Source organism: Galeopterus variegatus, unplaced genomic scaffold, assembly GCF_000696425.1.
Source record: "Galeopterus variegatus unplaced genomic scaffold, G_variegatus-3.0.2 Scaffold434, whole genome shotgun sequence".
NCBI classification, from domain to species: Eukaryota; Metazoa; Chordata; class Mammalia; order Dermoptera; family Cynocephalidae; genus Galeopterus; species Galeopterus variegatus.
Window position 1 is genome coordinate 1 of NW_007726545.1, and position 17,798 is coordinate 17,798.

General features: G+C 35.2%; 1 protein-coding gene across 1 annotated transcript in view; it reads left to right on the plus strand.

Moving 5' to 3' along the window:
• Window positions 1-7,125: 7,125 nt before the first annotated feature.
• Window positions 7,126-17,798, plus strand: part of LAMA2 (laminin, alpha 2) — a 310,853-nt gene continuing 300,180 nt past the window's right edge. The window contains exons 1-3 of the mRNA XM_008568714.1: window positions 7,126-7,197; window positions 9,080-9,220; window positions 11,777-11,950. Of these exons, the coding sequence (XP_008566936.1) occupies window positions 7,126-7,197; window positions 9,080-9,220; window positions 11,777-11,950 (387 nt within the window). The remainder of the gene's footprint in view (window positions 7,198-9,079; window positions 9,221-11,776; window positions 11,951-17,798) is intronic.

The window sequence follows — 17,798 nt, forward strand, 5'->3', positions numbered from 1 at the left end:
TCGGTGATGGGCCATAATAATCATATACATTGTATATTGACAAAATAAAAATAAAAATAAAATAAAAATAAAATAAAAATATATCTGAAGCAAATATGTAAGATGGAAATATTTTTTACCTCTATGTTGTGGGTAATGGATGTTATATGTGCTTTTCTTATGTTTTAAAATAATTCCTAATTTAAAAGTTTTTAATTGAAAGTAAAAAGAAATTTCAGATTATAAAAGAAGTGAATGAAATTCTTAATACAATGTCAACTACACTATTACCTTTACACATAATTCTTATAGCTTTGTTTAGACAGTGATATTAATGGACATCATCTTCATTGTATTTCAAAATATGAAAGCACAGAAATTTTAAAAAATGTTATGCATAATTAAAATATGCATTAATGCATAATTAAAATCTGTCTCTTCTTATGAATTACAAGAAGGAAGTCAGTCTCAGATATATGACATACCAATGTATGTAAGTGATGGATGTAAGTGATGTCTGACTCCCAGTATTTGTTTCTGTCCAGGACACATGCTAGAAATTGGCCCATTTGCAGTTTGGTGTCATATTGTCCATTCAAAGTCAGTTGGATTGTAGGATCTGATCAATAATATAAATTGACCTTGATCTAGGTAGAAATATGTGCTTTTGTTTCTATCAAAGTCTTATAATGAAAAGATAAAATAATGAAGTAAAAGATTAAAATTCAAAGTCTGTGTTTTAATATTGTTTTGCTTTATTTTTTATTGAACTTTCCATTACTGGCCCATAAGATTATGTGATCTGGCCTTGACTTACCTCTCTGTCTTCCAGCCTTGCTTAAATTCCTTCAGCCACCAAGCTCTTTGTAACTCTGGAATTTTGCAGGTTCTATTCAGACTGCTTGGAAAACCTCATCTATAGCCCTCACCCCTTCCATAGCCAGGCATTTTTCAAGGCTCTTCTTATCCTCCATCTTCTCGGCAAAGCTTTTTTCGATCCCCCAATATAAATCAGTCTCGTGCTGTAATCACTTTTCACACCTTTTTTTTCCTTTATGATTTTTTTCACAATTTGCAGTTCTATTTTATGTCTATCTTACCTCCAGTGATCTTGAATGTAAATTACAGATGTAAAATTTTTAGCATAAAAAGTGCATGTAGGAATTTGACTTACGCAACAGTTACAGTTCAAATAATATTATGTTAATCCAGTTTTTACATTGACAAAGAATTTCTCCTTAATCAAACTTTAGACAGGCTCCTCTGGGCTCTTTGTTTGACAGGCCTCTTCTTCAGGCCCTATCTTCAAGCCTAGCCCAGTTGTAGCAAAAGTCATGCTAAGTTAGTTTATTAAGAATCCATCACCCTTTATCTCTGATCACCTTGGCATACCTTCAACAGAGTCCTGTTAGGTTGATTTAGCAAGAATCCCCCCTACCACAGATGTTTCCTCTTATTAATTTTCCATCCACTAACTAACCCTCTTCTCTTGGCTACAAATCCCCACTTATCTTTGCTGTATTTGAAATGGAGCCCTGTTCTACATAAGTATTGAGGTCACTTTTTTCCTATTGCAATAGTTTCTGAATAATGTCTGTTTTTACCACTTTAACTATGGTCTGGCTCTGGTTCTCTTTGATAATATTAAAAGATAAGCTTGTGAAAAGTCAGAACTAATTTTCATTTCTTTTCTTTCTCTCTAACCCACCAACTATCTATTATCTAACCTTGGAACAGTGTGTTTAAGAGTAAGTACTCAACAAATACTGCTAATTAACTAATCATCTTTCCTTTTGTTAACTTCTTTTAATACTAGGATATATTAATATGAAGGCCATAATAGAAGAAAACCTGTAATTGACTACAAACACCCAAAATGCTAGGCATGACTGTGAGATTCCTGAAGCAATTATCACACACAACCACACAAATTTAAATGTCACTAGAGATATTCCTGGTAACTTTGTCAATAGAATTCCCAGCTGACTACCAATCACAGTTACACATGTACTGCTGAAATTGTACCTAATTTATAAGGAGGCAGCTTCATGAGAAAGAATACAGGGAAACTATTGTGATTCTGTATCTCCAGAGAGAAACGACATTGAGGAAACTATAGCAAAAAAGAAAATTGATGTCAACCCAACAGTAATTGACTTCAAGAAATCGAAAATAAAAGAACGTAGTATGGTTTTTCCAATTCAATTTTGTTTTTAGGGGAAAAGAGTACTAAAGGAAAAAAGGGCAGCCATTATAAATATTTTTGTACGGAAGCCCACAACACATTTAATTAGACATTTGGCTAAATATGTGTGATGGAAATATGTGTCTAATGCACACATTTCTCCCTAAGGAGATAAAAATTGGTTCTTGAGGGGAAAAAATATCATATTCATTCTGTGTATAAGGCAAACATATTCACATAGTGCATCTGTGCATACAGCATATCTGCAGCACTGGAATTTCATGGTGTGGATAATTATGAAAAATTTGATTACACAGGCTCCTTTGGGACATGATAATGAAAAATAGGTTAGACTGGGGCTAGTCGGTTAGCTGAGCTGGTTAGAGCATGGTGGTGATAACACCAAGGTCCAGAGTTTGATCCCTGTACCAGCCAGCCACCATAAAAAAAAAAAAAGAAAGAAAAAAAAGAAAAAATGTCGGGTCCGCCGGCTGACCTGAACAGCCCTAGCCTCGTTCCTTTTGGTGGGCAAGCAAATGGCCCAGATTCCTCTTTCCCTCCTGTTCCCTTTTGAAGGAGATGGGGGAAGAGAACCGTGAAGAGAGGTGAGCACAGCCTCTGGCCCCAAACAGCCAGGTTAAAGGACACTCAGATGCGGCGGGGGTTCTGTTGGGCAGTTCCGTTTATTATCACACAAGCACTTGCTTTTAAAGGCAAATGGGGAAAGGAGGTTTTTTACATAATCTTATCAGCTTAAAGGTCAAGCTGCATGTATCCTGTCTCAATGCCTAGCTATTGCAACCACACAGTGTTCACGAGCGTGGAAGCATGTATTTGGCCAATAAGGGCTAAGGCAAGGTTCCCGCAGACACCCCCACCCTACTTCCTCCCGGCGCCGTCTTAGGCTGCCACATTAATACGCCCTTGTGGGCCCATAATGGCGCCACTTGTAATGTCACTTAAGGTGGCGTTAGTAAGGCCTGACAAAAAAAAGATTGAATAAGTTGAGAACATTTGTCTAAAGTGAAGTGATACTTTTTAATATCAGAATATGTAAGAATATAAAAATGTGTAGTATATGGATTATTCACAATGGAAAGATAATTGACTATTATTAGTTGATATTTAATTTTACTAATACAATCAATTAGAATAATTTGAATAATATCTAGAAACAAACAGTGAAAGTATAATATTTGATTTTAAGAAAATATGGTGATATAAGGGAATATTGATCCCTAGAGGGGAAGTATTGAGCATTCTGGAAATTACCCTGTTTCATAGGTTTCAGTGTGAAAGTTATCATTAAATTTGTAAACTGGGAAGAATCACTAATGGATTCTAAACAAATAAAATATTAAAATGAATTTATTGGATTGACAGGAGCTGCCCAATGGAAAATGCTGACAGATTTAATAGGTTAAACCCCATTTTGTTTAGATAAACAGTTAAAACAACTTTAAAAACATTAAACAGATTATATGTTACTAACTCTTTTTAAAGTTGATTAGTATAAAGAAGTGATAGAATAATAGTTAAAGGAAAGAGAAATCTCATAATGATTAAAATAGCATTTGGGCTGGAAGTTGAAACTCTCATCATCATTATGGCAAGAAAACAACAAAAATGATGGCTTCACTGTAACGCATTTATCTATTTATTTATTTATTTCAATAAATAGCCTTTACTAGATATAAATCTTCTTACATCAGGAAACATTTCTTTAGAAGGGAGTGGTGCTGCAGCAGTCTATTTTAATCCTATCATGGAAACCTTGCGATACATCTTGTTAGTTCAGCCCTACAGCTTTTCTGCTTATTTTTCCTTCACAGGCATGGAGGACTCTGGTTATGAGTCTGGTTTAAGACCCAGAACATGTTCTCTATACTCCTCCTCGGGCAGCAATTCCCTTCTACCTCATATTATATTTGTCTACGTACTTCTCTTACTTCCTTTGCTATAATCCTCTTGAGGCCATTTTTATACACCCTCTAGTATCTAGTATAATGCCTTGTGTATAGTAGCTTAGCTATGATTTGATGAATGAATGAGTAATATAAAGAATAAAGGAACAATGAGAAATAATGTGCAGAGCATTTATTAGTAATTTGATATTGATAGCAAAGGAAATTAAATTGCTCAAAGAGCTCACCCGTAAAGCAAAAGCGGATGATTCACTCAAGCTAGGAATCAAAAAATTTAAGTCCTGGGCGATTCATATCAAGAGGATCTTCCAAGAATGAATCAGGACTGCAATCAGGGCCTGACTCATGGACTACAGTAGCTGATGAGTCACAGAGAAATTCTGAAAAATCAGTGATGCCCCTGGAAACCCATAGAAAGAATTAGGAACCAGACTGCCAAGATCATGTTATTACTATGACAGTGCTAATTATATAGATAATAATATATAGCACATTGCATAGAGGGTGAGAGACCTTTGTCTCTATAAAGGTGCACTTGAAAGTCCTGGAGTACTATTTTTCTGTGTTTGCATTCTGCTACTCTGAATTATATAAAATGTACTGAATATCAAACTGTGATGTTCTCTTGTAATCGCTTTTTTAAACTAAGAAAACTTTGGAAATAATCCTCTAAATAAGAAATTACTTAGACATGTAACCTCTACAAGGGAGTTTTGAAAAAGAAAAAGTAAGTAGAACCTGACATGATGAGTTAGTTTTGTACACATTGAGACATATCCAGAAAGCAGAGCTCTAGTGAGCTAAAAAATGTTTCTCCCTGATTCTCCATCTTCCTACCAATCTCAAAAGGCCCTGAAACTAGGTCAGAAGGGTAGATACATGAACAGGTCCTATAACCATCATATCTACTATTTAGTTGTGGTTTAGTATTTGTCTGTAGTAGAGCCTGAGAAAAACTAAAGTCTAGAAGTTTTGGATCATGTGGAGTCTACCTCAGTCTGATTAGGAATGTTAAAAGAAAAACTTTTGTCAAATTAAACTTAGTTTCTTTGAGCAAAGAATGACGAATCCGGCAGCACTCAGAACAAGAAGAGGTTCAGTCAGCTCTTCTCCCAACTGTGGCCCATGAGTTTTTATTGACCAAAAAAATAGTAGTAAAGTACAGGAATAGCTTGATTGGTTACAGTGAGGCATTTACTTTATTTGGACATGGTCTGATCATTTGGCAGCCCGTGACTGGCTGAAACTTGGCTGCATGTGATTGGCTGAGACCTGGTTATCTGTTATAACAAGTGTACTTCTAAGTTAGATTTTCAGTGTGTTTACATATTAAGTTAGGTTGCAGTTCATTATGTAGGGACTCAAGGTACAGAGACAGACTCAGGCCAAATTAAATAATTTAGTAGGAATTACCACTCACTAAAGAAAAAGTATGGTATAGACTCAGGAATAAAAAGTGGGAGTCTAGAAGATTAAAGTGTGGCATTAAGTGAACATACTGTGCAATCTTATGGAAGGTCTGTGCCCATGTTATAAGAAATGATAATCATTTGTGAAGAAGGGTTAAGTTAACTGGACATGAGGAGATAGAGCAGGATTAGCTTGAGGACCTGTAACAGGATCTAAAATAGTTTGGCTTGAAGATTTGTCACAATAGACAATGCAAAATTACCACTTGGCTGACCTGATTTTATAGATGTAGATGGGCTGTCATCATTAGTATGGTGTGTCAGGACTTCCCCAAACCACCTTCAGTTTTGATGGTTCTCTAGAAGGACTCAGAAAAGCTGTTATATCCATGTTATGGTTTACTACATGAAAGGCTACAGATTAAAATCAGCAAAGACAAAGGATGCACAAGGAAAAGTCCAGGAGAAACCAAACTCAAACTTCCAGTTATCCTTGCTCAGTGGGATTGCAGAGAGTGCTTAATTCTCCCACCAACAATGTGTGGCAACACAGATGAAGAAATGCTAATCAGTGAAGCTCACCCAAGTCCTATGTGTCAGTCATGTAGATATAGAAAATCCATATGACTGTCCTTAACTACTCAGTCTCCAGTATCCCCAGAGGTCAAACAGATATGGCATGGCCCAGGGCCCCCAATTGAACAAAACAAGGCATTCATCTAAACCACAATGTTAGAGTAAAACATCCAGTATGACCATAGGCCCCCAGGTATACAAAGACACTATTATCAGGTAGGGTACTGCAAGGGTTTATAGGTTATTACCATATAACATTATAACATTCATTGTAATGTGCAGGGTCTGAGCACACAAAACCCATTGAGTTAACCCTTTACTGTACCATATAGTAGTGAAAGATTTATTTATTACAATGTCTCATTTTTCATAGACATTTTACCTGCTACTGCCGACTTAAGTGACTCAAGTATAGTTTTGCTGATTTATCTCCTACTGGACAAACATTAATGACTTACTGATTCCTAAGGAAAAAGGTCCATATCTCTTAGGGTTGACTTAAATTTTCATTATCTGAGGGCAGGAACTCTGGATCACAAGTACCAAGTGAAGTTCCTAGCAAATAAGAAGTATTCAATCCATTTGTTTTTAAATAATAAATAATGAATGAACCTTTCACTTTTAAAATTAATTTTTGTTACCAATATCTTTGCTAGCATGGGTTTTTCATTATGTCTCTGCCAGTAAGTTGAATCTTTAAATCATGCTTCAAGGTTTAGGTCAAATTCCACTCTTGTCATAAAAGCCTCCTCAAGCCTTTGTAGCAGGAATTACTCTTTCCTCCACTGTGTTCCCATAATTTAATTTATCTGAGATGTACTTACTATATTCTACCTTGCATTATAGTTGATTGTGAGTGTATCTTTTTACTCAACTAGATGCTGGTTTTTAAAGACAGAAACCTTGACTCACCCGTCTTTATAGTACCTCAAATTCCTACCCTAATGTGTTGCTTCAGGCCATTAAAGTAAATTGAATATGCAATTATTTAATCATATTTTTTTCAAGGTCATATTACCAGGCAAAAATGGAGCTAAGGAAAATGTAACTAATGTCTAAAACTTCTAATTGTGGAACTCAGTCTGAATCTCGGAAAAGTGGTATTGTACGCTTTCAAATGAGAGTAAATGAAAAACAGATTAGACCAAGCACATAAGAACACAGTGTACAGAACAGCTGTACCCTGTCCTTAACAGGATATGCTAAATTATAATTATAGATATGTTTCATCTCTCCCGCCTGTGTCCTCTTTTGAAGATGTTCTCAACTTCAGTGCTTTGGGGATTTATTTGTCACTATAGGGCTGAAATTAGTTTGGCTAATTTTGCTGACACCTATCATCTCAAAATGTCTAAAATCTACCTTAAAAATAAAAACTGGCAAGAATATTAGTGGCAATACTACAATTTGTGACATATCAGGATGCTAAAGTTTAACACACAAAATGAGACTAGAGACACTAGAGACACTCCCTCATTAAGACTCCCACCAATGTAGAAGTGCTTGAGACCGTAAATGGGTCTCAGAAATTAAGAGCCAAAATGTTAATTTCAAACAAATGATTCTCCCAGCTATAAGGAGAACCTCTTTGTTTATTCTTACAAATTTCTCTTTATTTTTTCATACCATGTTTCTCTCCTCTTCTGTTTTTCCTTACATGTTCTTACATTTTATCATCCCTATCTTCTGCCCAATCTTGGTTTATTCAAAAACATTTTTATTAAGCATCACTATGTGCATAGCTCTTTGCAATGCACGAAAAACACGACCATCAAGAGAGACATTGAAACAATAAAATTTTATAAAGGTAGTGGTCAATATTATACCAGGAACCCTGTTATTTTCTGGGACTATAAAGATAAGTAAGACACGGTTTCTCCCACTGAAAAGATTATGTTATATAACCTTATATACCATGTAATAAGGTTATATAATTGGAGAGGACAATCTCAGAAGAACTAGCTATGCTTTTCTGTGGTTATAATAGTGCAGTATATGAAGGGCTAGGTGAACACAGTTGAGAGAGAAGTTAGTACTCCAAGAAAAAGGAAAGCTTCAGAACTGAGGTTATAAGAGAATTCAATGAAAAGGTGAAATGTGCAACAAATGCATGTTTAGGAAATATTGAAAATGTATTTCCCGGAAAGCAGGGAGTCTTCATTTAGAAGTATCAGTCAAGATTAGCAATTCTTTAAATTGAAAGATTACACTCTTTCCAGTTTTTTATTTTAAAGTTAACTTTATCTGGCCTGAGTCTACATTATTAAGGCCACCTATAAACAGATTATTTTTCAGTATACTAAGTGCAGGATTAATAAAACCAATCCAGAGAGAAGTCACCAAATGAGAATCATTTTTTCCCATAATATTACTATATGATGAACTAACTATATCAATATGTTAAAGAAAACACTGAAAATGTTAACCAGGAAAAACTTTCCTTCTTTTCTGCTTAGTCTGATCAGGGAAATACTATGAATATGTGCCCTAGTTTCTCTGTCAATTTCTTATGCTTTCCACAAAAGTATGAATTTTTAATCTGTAATTTGAAAAGTATTTTACAACTGGTATAATATCAATGTTCCATTATACATCTATGTATTAGTATAATATCTTTAATTTTATCACATATTACGTGTTCTCAGATGAAGTAGCTCAATACAAGAGAACGGTGAACCTAACTGGCCCCATTTTAGTCATTCTAACTTATTCCTATATTTATCATGACATTTACTCTGTACTCTCAACAAACATGAAGATCAAAAAATTATAAGTTTTAGTAAAGTGGATTAGCATCCGGTAATCTTTCCCACCAGTGTGATTAGTAAGGATATAGTTTAATAAGGAGATTTTGAGCAGATTTTTAAAAATATCATTATACTTTATGTGGTCGAGAAGGTAGGATGAAGAATGTACAGTTAATACTTTTCTTATACAGATGTAGATACAACTCTTAATTTTGAAGGGCACCTTTGTTTGTTGCTAACATGCCTCTCTATTGACAGGAGAATGTTGAAGGGGGAGATTGCAGTCGTTGCAAATCCGGCTTCTTCAATTTGCAAGAGGATAATTGGAAAGGTTGTGACAAGTGTTTCTGTTCAGGGGTTTCAACCAGATGTCAGAGTTCCTACTGGACCTATGGCAATGTAAGCAAACACCATTTAATTCTGCACACTGCTCCATGGGACCTCTTTGTTGATGTTGCTGTTGTCCTTTTGTAAGAAATTTTTAAAATCCTTTTTTTCCTGCATTTAGCTTCTTCTTAAAATTATCATAAAGAAGGGATGGAATTTTCTTCAAATGCTATGTGTTTAGCTATGATCAAAGCCCTTAAGGTTTTTTTTGTAACAGTGTGTAGACTGGAACCTCTTAGAATAAATAGACACTAGCTTTTTCAGTGTCCATGATTAGTGTGTGAAACAATACTGGGATTAATGTTGTTTCAATTTCAAGGGCACATGATTTAATGGAGAAAGCATGAGATTGTGATAGAAGAATTACATGTATCTTTTTTTTTTTTTAAGAATTGCATCTTTCATTCACCATATTTTTTGAAAACAAATTAAGAAAAACTCCTTTATCATCTGCATACAGAATACTTATTACCCACCAGCCTTTCATTATTATTTGATGCTGCCTGGGATCTTCCATTGTTAAAAGGGAGCACTAAACTTGGACAATACCTTCATTCTTGGTTGGTTTGAAAAATGTTAAATTAATACCTATTTAGTAGTGTCTGGGACTTTCTTCCTCTTAAACATACTTACTTTTCTACCTCCACTGCACACCACACTCCCCAGTGTCATTTCAACTCTGTGCAGAAAGCACTGTGTCCCCCTCTAGAAGAAGTGTGACAGGAGAATGGGAGCTTTTGGAATTTCAGACAGCCTATGTGGCTGGACTTAGGAGTACAGAGTGGTAGGAATCAGGCTGGAGAAAGACAAGCCCAGATGGGGGATGAGAAACTAGACTTTACAGGGTTGAGTATTGTGAGAAGTTGGGATATTGTACTGTTTGAATCCTTGAAGCATTTTAAGCAGAGAAGTGACATGATCAAAGTTGTAATTTACAAAGATTACTATCTCAATAAACTATCTTCTTGCTTTCAAATTTAATCAGCTTACTAATCCCAAACACAACAATCAAACATATTTTTAAGTCAAGTCTGAAATATTATAGGTAGTTTCTGATTATACTCTCATGTCTAAATTTGAATTTATGTATGCTTTAAAAAATGGATTGCTGGGCCGAGCCCATGGCGCACTCGGGAGAGTGCGGTGCTGGGAGCGCAGCAGCACTCCCGCTGCGGGTTCGAATCCTATATAGGGATGACTGGTGCACTCACAACGCTCACTGGCTGAGCGCAGTGCGGCTGGTCTCAAAAAGGACAAAAAAAAAAAAATGGATTGCTTTTGGAGCAGACTTCAGTGAATCAACCACAAATGGGCATCTTCTCTAACTTCCTGATTTTGTTTATAGAGCCCCACTCCACCCTCCAGACTACTCCATTGATATATCAAAGTTGTACAGCTAACCAAGGGGCAGAGCTGGTACTCAAGCTTTGGTCTCCAGAAATTAGGTCCACTGAAGCCCACTCAACTGCCTTAGAATGCCCAAGGGGTGATGTTGGAAAGGGAAGAGGAGGAAGAAATATATTACTTATCGTCTAGCTAAGCCAGTATGTTTTTACCTGGTCTCTACTCTTTTGAACAAGGCAGTCCCGGCAATTCCACAGCGTTGGGACAAGTAGAATCAAACAATCTCTACATGAAGAAAGTTTTAAAAATATTTCGGCCGCATATTGCCACCATTACCATTTTGCTTTCCATCACCTACAACAGCAAGCAGCCCACACGTGTCTAGGAGGGCCCTGGTATCCAGCAGAAGCCACAGGTTACCTCGGTAACCCGTGTTTTGTCCTGATTAGGTAGGACGATTTAAATTAGAAATATAGCTGTATGCCTGCCCCTGGCTGAAGTATAAGATGGAAAAGCAAATCATTATGCATTTCCTAATTTCTCCTTTAAGGCTCCTTCCTTTTCTGGGTCAGAGATCTAGGCTATGGGTCCCTACAGCACTTCTGACCCTTTGGGAAGGAATACGTGAAGTATCCTGAGGTGTTGTCATAGCAACAGGCTGGTGGATTTGAATGTCCTTAAGCCTCAAAATAGAAATTTTAAAAAGTGGGAGGGGAAGAAACACAATGAAAAGCCATCTTTCAGGTACCGCATATCTTGTTTCTTTTCTTCCTCTGCTTTACAAATACATCTGTAACATTTTTGGAAATTTTTTTCCCATAAGCAATAAGAAATTACTAGTGGAGTGCAAAATATGAAATTCAAAGTCCAACTGTTTGATAAATGGTAGAACGTTGTAACCATTGTGTAACTTTGAATGAATTTCTATTTTTAAAAAAGTAGTATTTGGAATCACAATTTTTAAAAAAGCATGGGATCAAGGAAAGCATAGAATCAATAAAAACAGGTTATTTTTTGGTACCATTAAAACTCCTAGAAACATCAAGAAAAAAAAATGGGGGCCTATATGAGTACATATGATGTTTAATGATATTCACAACTTTTTTCTAAATGTTGATAGATTTGTTTTTATTTCTAAAAATGAACACTGCAAGGAATATGCAAGAGAAAAGAAACTGGTGGATTTTTTTTATTTCAAATTAATGATTGTGTATTTTTTCTAAGATACAAGACATGAGCAACTGGTATCTGACTGACATCTCTGGCCGCATTCAAGTGGCTCCCCAGCAGGACGACTCTGAGTCCCCTCAGCAGATCAGCATCAGTAACGCGGACGCCCGGCGGGCCCTGCCACCCAGCTACTACTGGAGTGCACCAGCTCCATATCTGGGAAACAAAGTAAGTCCATACAGTGCTTGTTTCTCCCTACTCTGCTGCAAATGACCCATCATGAGCATGAGTTTTATTTAGTATTTCTTTAAAGAAACGTTGGATTGCCAGAACCAGCTAAATCAGATTGAGCTGGGCATTTGTCCCATGTTGCACAGGCAGAGTATGTACGCAAGACGTTAATGGGTCATGGCATCTCTGGTATACAACTTGATATCGCTGGTGTTCTGCTTAAACTTCTTAAATGAACACATGAATGAACCTCTAGGGTATTTACAGATATTGGAAGAAACGGTGTTGTGTTTACTTGAAAATATCTGTTTTTCAGAGTTGTCTATGGTGGGAGACTTACTGAAGTTTTCCTCATCTGTTTCTATTTCATTTCAAAACTGATATTCAAGAGAGCTACTTTTTCTTCTACCTGTTATGAGTGTTAATTGGAAAAGAAATTTACTACATGACTAATTTAATATTTGCCATGAGACTTATGTAAACAACATATTTTCTGAAATTCAGACAGAGAACTACCCTAAAAGTGCCAGATTGAAAGCACATGTTTGTTTTAAAGCCTACTCACATGTATACAAAAACATACACAGATAAATAAATGCAGCAGCCTCAGAAATGCAGGCTTTTTTTCCCTGTTGTGGATTAACTCTATCTAGATAGGCACTCTGGTGTTTAGAATTTTATTTTATTTTGCCTAATAGTTCGTTGGAAACAAAATTTGGTGTCTTAATTTTAAATGTGAATACTTGCTTGTTCTGTGAAAGTTAATACCTTGTCAGACAATAAATTACCTTATCACTCTGGAAGGTGTGATGGAAAAATTCCTTAGTGAATTGATGCTATTTAAGCCTAGTTTTCATCTATAAGAATACAGTGTTACTTTTTGAAATACTCATTAATTAAACAAATAAAAATATATTTACAGGGAGTGGTTTTCTCGCATGGCATGTGAGTATTGAAATAGAAAAACTTAGTAGCTCATATGCTACTTATTGAATGGTAACTGATGGTTTTAGCTGATTGGAAAATTTTAACTCATGGCCAATATCTTATTTTTAAAAGGCTTCTAAATGCTATTACGAATAATGTAAATGAATAAAACACATTTTCAGTGAACATGTATTTTAAAAGAGACAGCATATGTTGCATAAAATTCAATAGCTGTAATAAAAATCTAATTAAACTTTTATTTGCAAGGCCCTTTATGACAAGAAGTCATTTTATCTTATTTTATTTAGGAACCTCCTGTATTTCCAACAAGAATAAAATAGCACATAAGACTGGAATTTCTACTGCTTAAAATTGCCAAAAAATAAATAAATAAATAAACTTTTTTTTTTTTTTTGGTTTCATTTTACTGCTCTGAGGAGCTCCAAGAAGAGAATTGGGTCAAAACTGGATGAGTTTCAGAGGTCTTACTTTTTATACATTGGTGAAATTTACTTAAAGACAGCTTATAATAGAAATTTTCTTTACTGTATTTTCCATCATTTCTTCTTTGGTCATATGCTTTTTCTTTCTGTTGGCTGAAAATCAAACTGACAGAAGGAAAGCAAGCAAATGGGATATTAAATAGCATCAGAGCAAAGAATCTGGACATCCTGTTTGTAGCTGTTTGTTCCCAAAGATAACTCCCCTTACCCTGGCTGAACTGTTTCTTATAACCACCCACAATGAAGCTCTTCTTATTCCCTTGCAGATTATTTTTGCATCAAGAGCTGTGCTTGCCTGTGCTCCAATTTCTATTCAGTGAACAAAATCATTGTAACAGGGTGTGCAAATTGTTTGAATATGGAAGACATTTTTTAAAGTGATGTGGTGGTTTACTGGTAGATATCTCAGTATGAATGAAACAATTTGCCTTAATAACAGAGCCATATAAATTTTTGATACTACAATAATACTGCAAGCTCTCAGAAATTACCACAGTACATCTTAACTGTCATGTCACATCACGTAAATTATAGTTGTGATGACATGCTTAGCTCGGTTGATTTAATATCCTGCTAAGGAAATGGAAAATTGTAGGGCTCTGTTTGTAAATTTGATAAAGCCACTTTTCTAAATAGTCAAGGCGAAGTTCTTTACCAGTAATTGCTGTTCAAATCAGAGCCATTGCCAGAATCTGACAGAAATAGTATATCGAGATACTAGTGCATCTGCTTAAATACTGAATTTGATTTACATTCGTGACCAGAAGGCTGTGGGTACGTAATCCCTCCTCCACTTTTTTAGTGTTAATTCCTAAGGCGAAAAAATATTTATGAGATGCTATTAGCTTTTCTTAAATATTTATATAACTAATTTTCAAACATTTTCCAAGTCACTTGGTTACAAGGCCACTTGTAACAGAAGGGAGATCCACTGTGCATACTCCCTTATAATGGAGATGCCACATGCTTTTCGTCTTTTTTTAGGAACCTAACCCCAAATAATAAAAGTGCTCTCACATGGGACACATTTCGCTAACATAGAAGTCTGCCTGATTGTAATGAAACTGAAGAAAATGAGCCAATTTAGCAAAGGAGTACTTTTTTTTTTTCCTTTTTGTCTTTTTTCGTGTCCGGCAACGGATCGCAACCCTCAGTGTCGCGCCCGGACCTGACCGGCAACGGGATCGCAACCCTTGGTGTGCAACGGGATCGCAACCCTCGGTGTCGCACCCGCACCTCGCTCAGCCAGTGAGCGGGAACCGGTCTGTATGTGGGATCTGAACCCTCGGCGGAAGCGCCGCCGCACTCCCAAGTGGTGCACTGTAGCAGTGTACCACCGGGCCGGCCCAGCAAAGGAGTACTTTTTATCCCATGAAAGATTTTTCCATTTTCACTCTTTGGAATAATGAACTGTAAGTAAATGACTGTAAGTGTGGGAGTGCGTAGTGGATGAGGCCTAGAAAAAAATTGGCACATTTTTATACTGCCCATTTAAAAAATTCCCATGATCTCGACTATAAATTAATTCCTCAGTAGCAATCTTGAAATGCCTTTTTTAAAAAAAATATGTGAGTGAATATTTGGCACAATTGGCACAATCAAGTGTTAAATTTCCCACCTCATTCTAAACAGTCAGAGAATTAAGTCAGACACCCATAGGGCTATACTAGGCAACATTTCATTTTCAAAATGCTGGCAAATGTTAATGCTCAGTTTTAGGGCATTTGTTTAAGCATGGAACCAGGCAGGAGTGGAAAGAGCTAAAGGACAAAGAATCCTGCTGGTTTGCTACAGGCTACAGCTATTTAAGAAGCAGTTTGGGAATTTCAGAGTTGGAATAATTTACTGCTTTAGTAAACTAAGTGCTACTGGAACATTGAAATAGTCATTTACTTAAGGTTACCCTAGTGGTCTGAATTAGTTAGTGCAGCTTCCAAAAGCAATTCTCTTTGCATCTGTAAAGTTCTCAGAGAATCTGGCTTGGCCTGTGTACAGTTCCTGCATTATCATTAAGGTTAGAAATCCTGTCTCTGAACATTACTAAATTAATCTTACATGATTTTTTCTTTACAAAACAATGCTTATTTTCTACATTACACTATTTTTCTGTTTCTAGCTTAGAGAAGCTTTTAAATTGCTTTATGTAGCTGTCAGGAATACCTATAGCCTAGCTTAAGATGCACATTATGAGAGTCTGCTGCCGTAACAGCATCTGGCTTCTAAAAGTAATCTCTGGTAAACTCCTTTGTTGCGCTTGCTTAACTTCCAGTTCTACCTTACAGATCCCAAATTAAAGCTGTGGATTTGAAGAAGGAGATTGATGTTTGAGATTTGTAGGACAGGGTAGTTCTTGTCACATAAAAGGAGTTCAACAAATACTTCGTGATTAAAACTACATGCTTCACACAAACAAGCAAAAACTCAAAACTGGTTTTGATTAGGTTGAGTTAGGATTTGTGTGAGCTGAAAGATGATTTCAATCTTGTTTAAAAAAAAATTAAAAACTCACTAACATGTATGATCCACTCTCCTTTTGGTGGCATAATCTGTATTCTGTAATTTCCTCCAATTTAAGTCTTGGATTAAACAGATTAATTAAGAAGATCGTTATAAATGTGGAGACTAGGATGACCACAAAGATAAATAAGGCACATTACTTGTGACTGATTTTTTATTCCATAAGTCAGATCCCATCAAGAATGATTTGGCAATGGAGTAGGACCAAGATTTGCTGCCTGGAATAAACCAAATGAAATGTTAAGAGCAAGTAAAAATATAAATATATAAAAAAAAGCCAAACAAAACAAAAAAAAACCAAGGACTCATTTATTGCCTGTAATTATAATGGAGTCTACTATGCAAATAGCCTATCTAGGAGGACTCAAGGTCAAACATAGAAATCACTCACCTTACATAGTTCTGTCATAGTATTACTTGACATTTTTCCTAACTAAATTTATAAAGCACTAATTGTAATGTTGCAAATTATTATATAAAATAACATTTTAATGTTAATGTGCATCTTTCTGTTTATAGTGTTTTAAAATAAAATGTAATAGGCACAAAGATCAGTTTTTATGATTGATTAACTGAACAAGTAGGAGATAGGGAAGCATTCAGTTTAATATCAAGTTGGTGGGAAAAATCAAGGAGTACTTAACAGTAATGTCAATATGAGTTGGTTTGTGATATGGTTGGCAACATAACTAACATAATCTAGGGCTATCTTGGTAAGAATTTACTGGTCAGGTTATAGAGATTCTTCACCCAATATATCACCTAAAATATTCGGTTTCCTTGTGAATTTCTCTTTTCTTCTATGTTAAGATACATGACCAAAATGAGCAGCTAAACACTATGGTATCCAAACTAGGAAGAAATAGAGCCAGGAATGGAATCCAGATGTGTCTAGCCCTTTTCAATTAAGCACAATTAAGCATTTTTTAGATCAATTATGTTTGTTAGTTCTTGTAAGGCATTTAGCTTTGGAATAGAGAGGCTGAAGCAGCTTATCCAAAAGAAAGCATAAGAAAGGAAATAATAAAGATATGAATTTACATAAATGTAAGTGAATGAGATAGAAAACAAATATCAATAGACAGGATAAAACCCAAAAACTTGTTTTGAAAAAAATTACAAAGCTCTGGAAAGATTAATCAAGAAAAAAGGAGGTAAAGTCATACATAAACAATTTTTGGAATATAAAAATGAACATAACTAAAATTACTTCAAAGAATAAACAAACAAATAAGGGAGTATCAGAAAATAAACAAATAAGGGAGCATCATGAAAATCCACAAAGAATAAATTTGAGTATAACGTATGTATGTATGTATGTATTTATTTTTTATTGAAACATGATTGAAATGTACATGTCTGTGGGGTATTGTGTTGAATATCAGTACCTCTGTGCAATATGTGATGCTCAAATCAGGAAAATTAGTATATTCAATGTTACACAATATAATCATTTTTTTGTGAGTATAATTTAGAAAAATGAATAAATTTCTAGAAAAATGCAATTTAATAAAACTGACTTTAAGGGAAAAAACCTAAAATGTCAGATGCACATTAAAGTAATTGAATCAGTAGTATAAAAAATCCTCCCATAAGGATAACACAAGGTCTATTTTGTTTACTGAGATCAATCAACATTCAAACTTAAAAAAATTTTCAATCTAAATCCATCAATGTACAAAAATGGTTAAATTAAACTCGCCAAGTTGATGTTATCATAGGGAGTCAAGGTTTGTTTAATATCAGAAAATCAGTTTAAGTAATTGACTATACTGACTGATTAAAAGAGAGAAAAAAAGTTATGTCAATAGATCCAGAGAAAGAAATTGGTTAAATTAAATAAACATTCATGATGTTCGAAAAATTTTGCAAACTAAAATTGGAAAGGTGCTTTAATT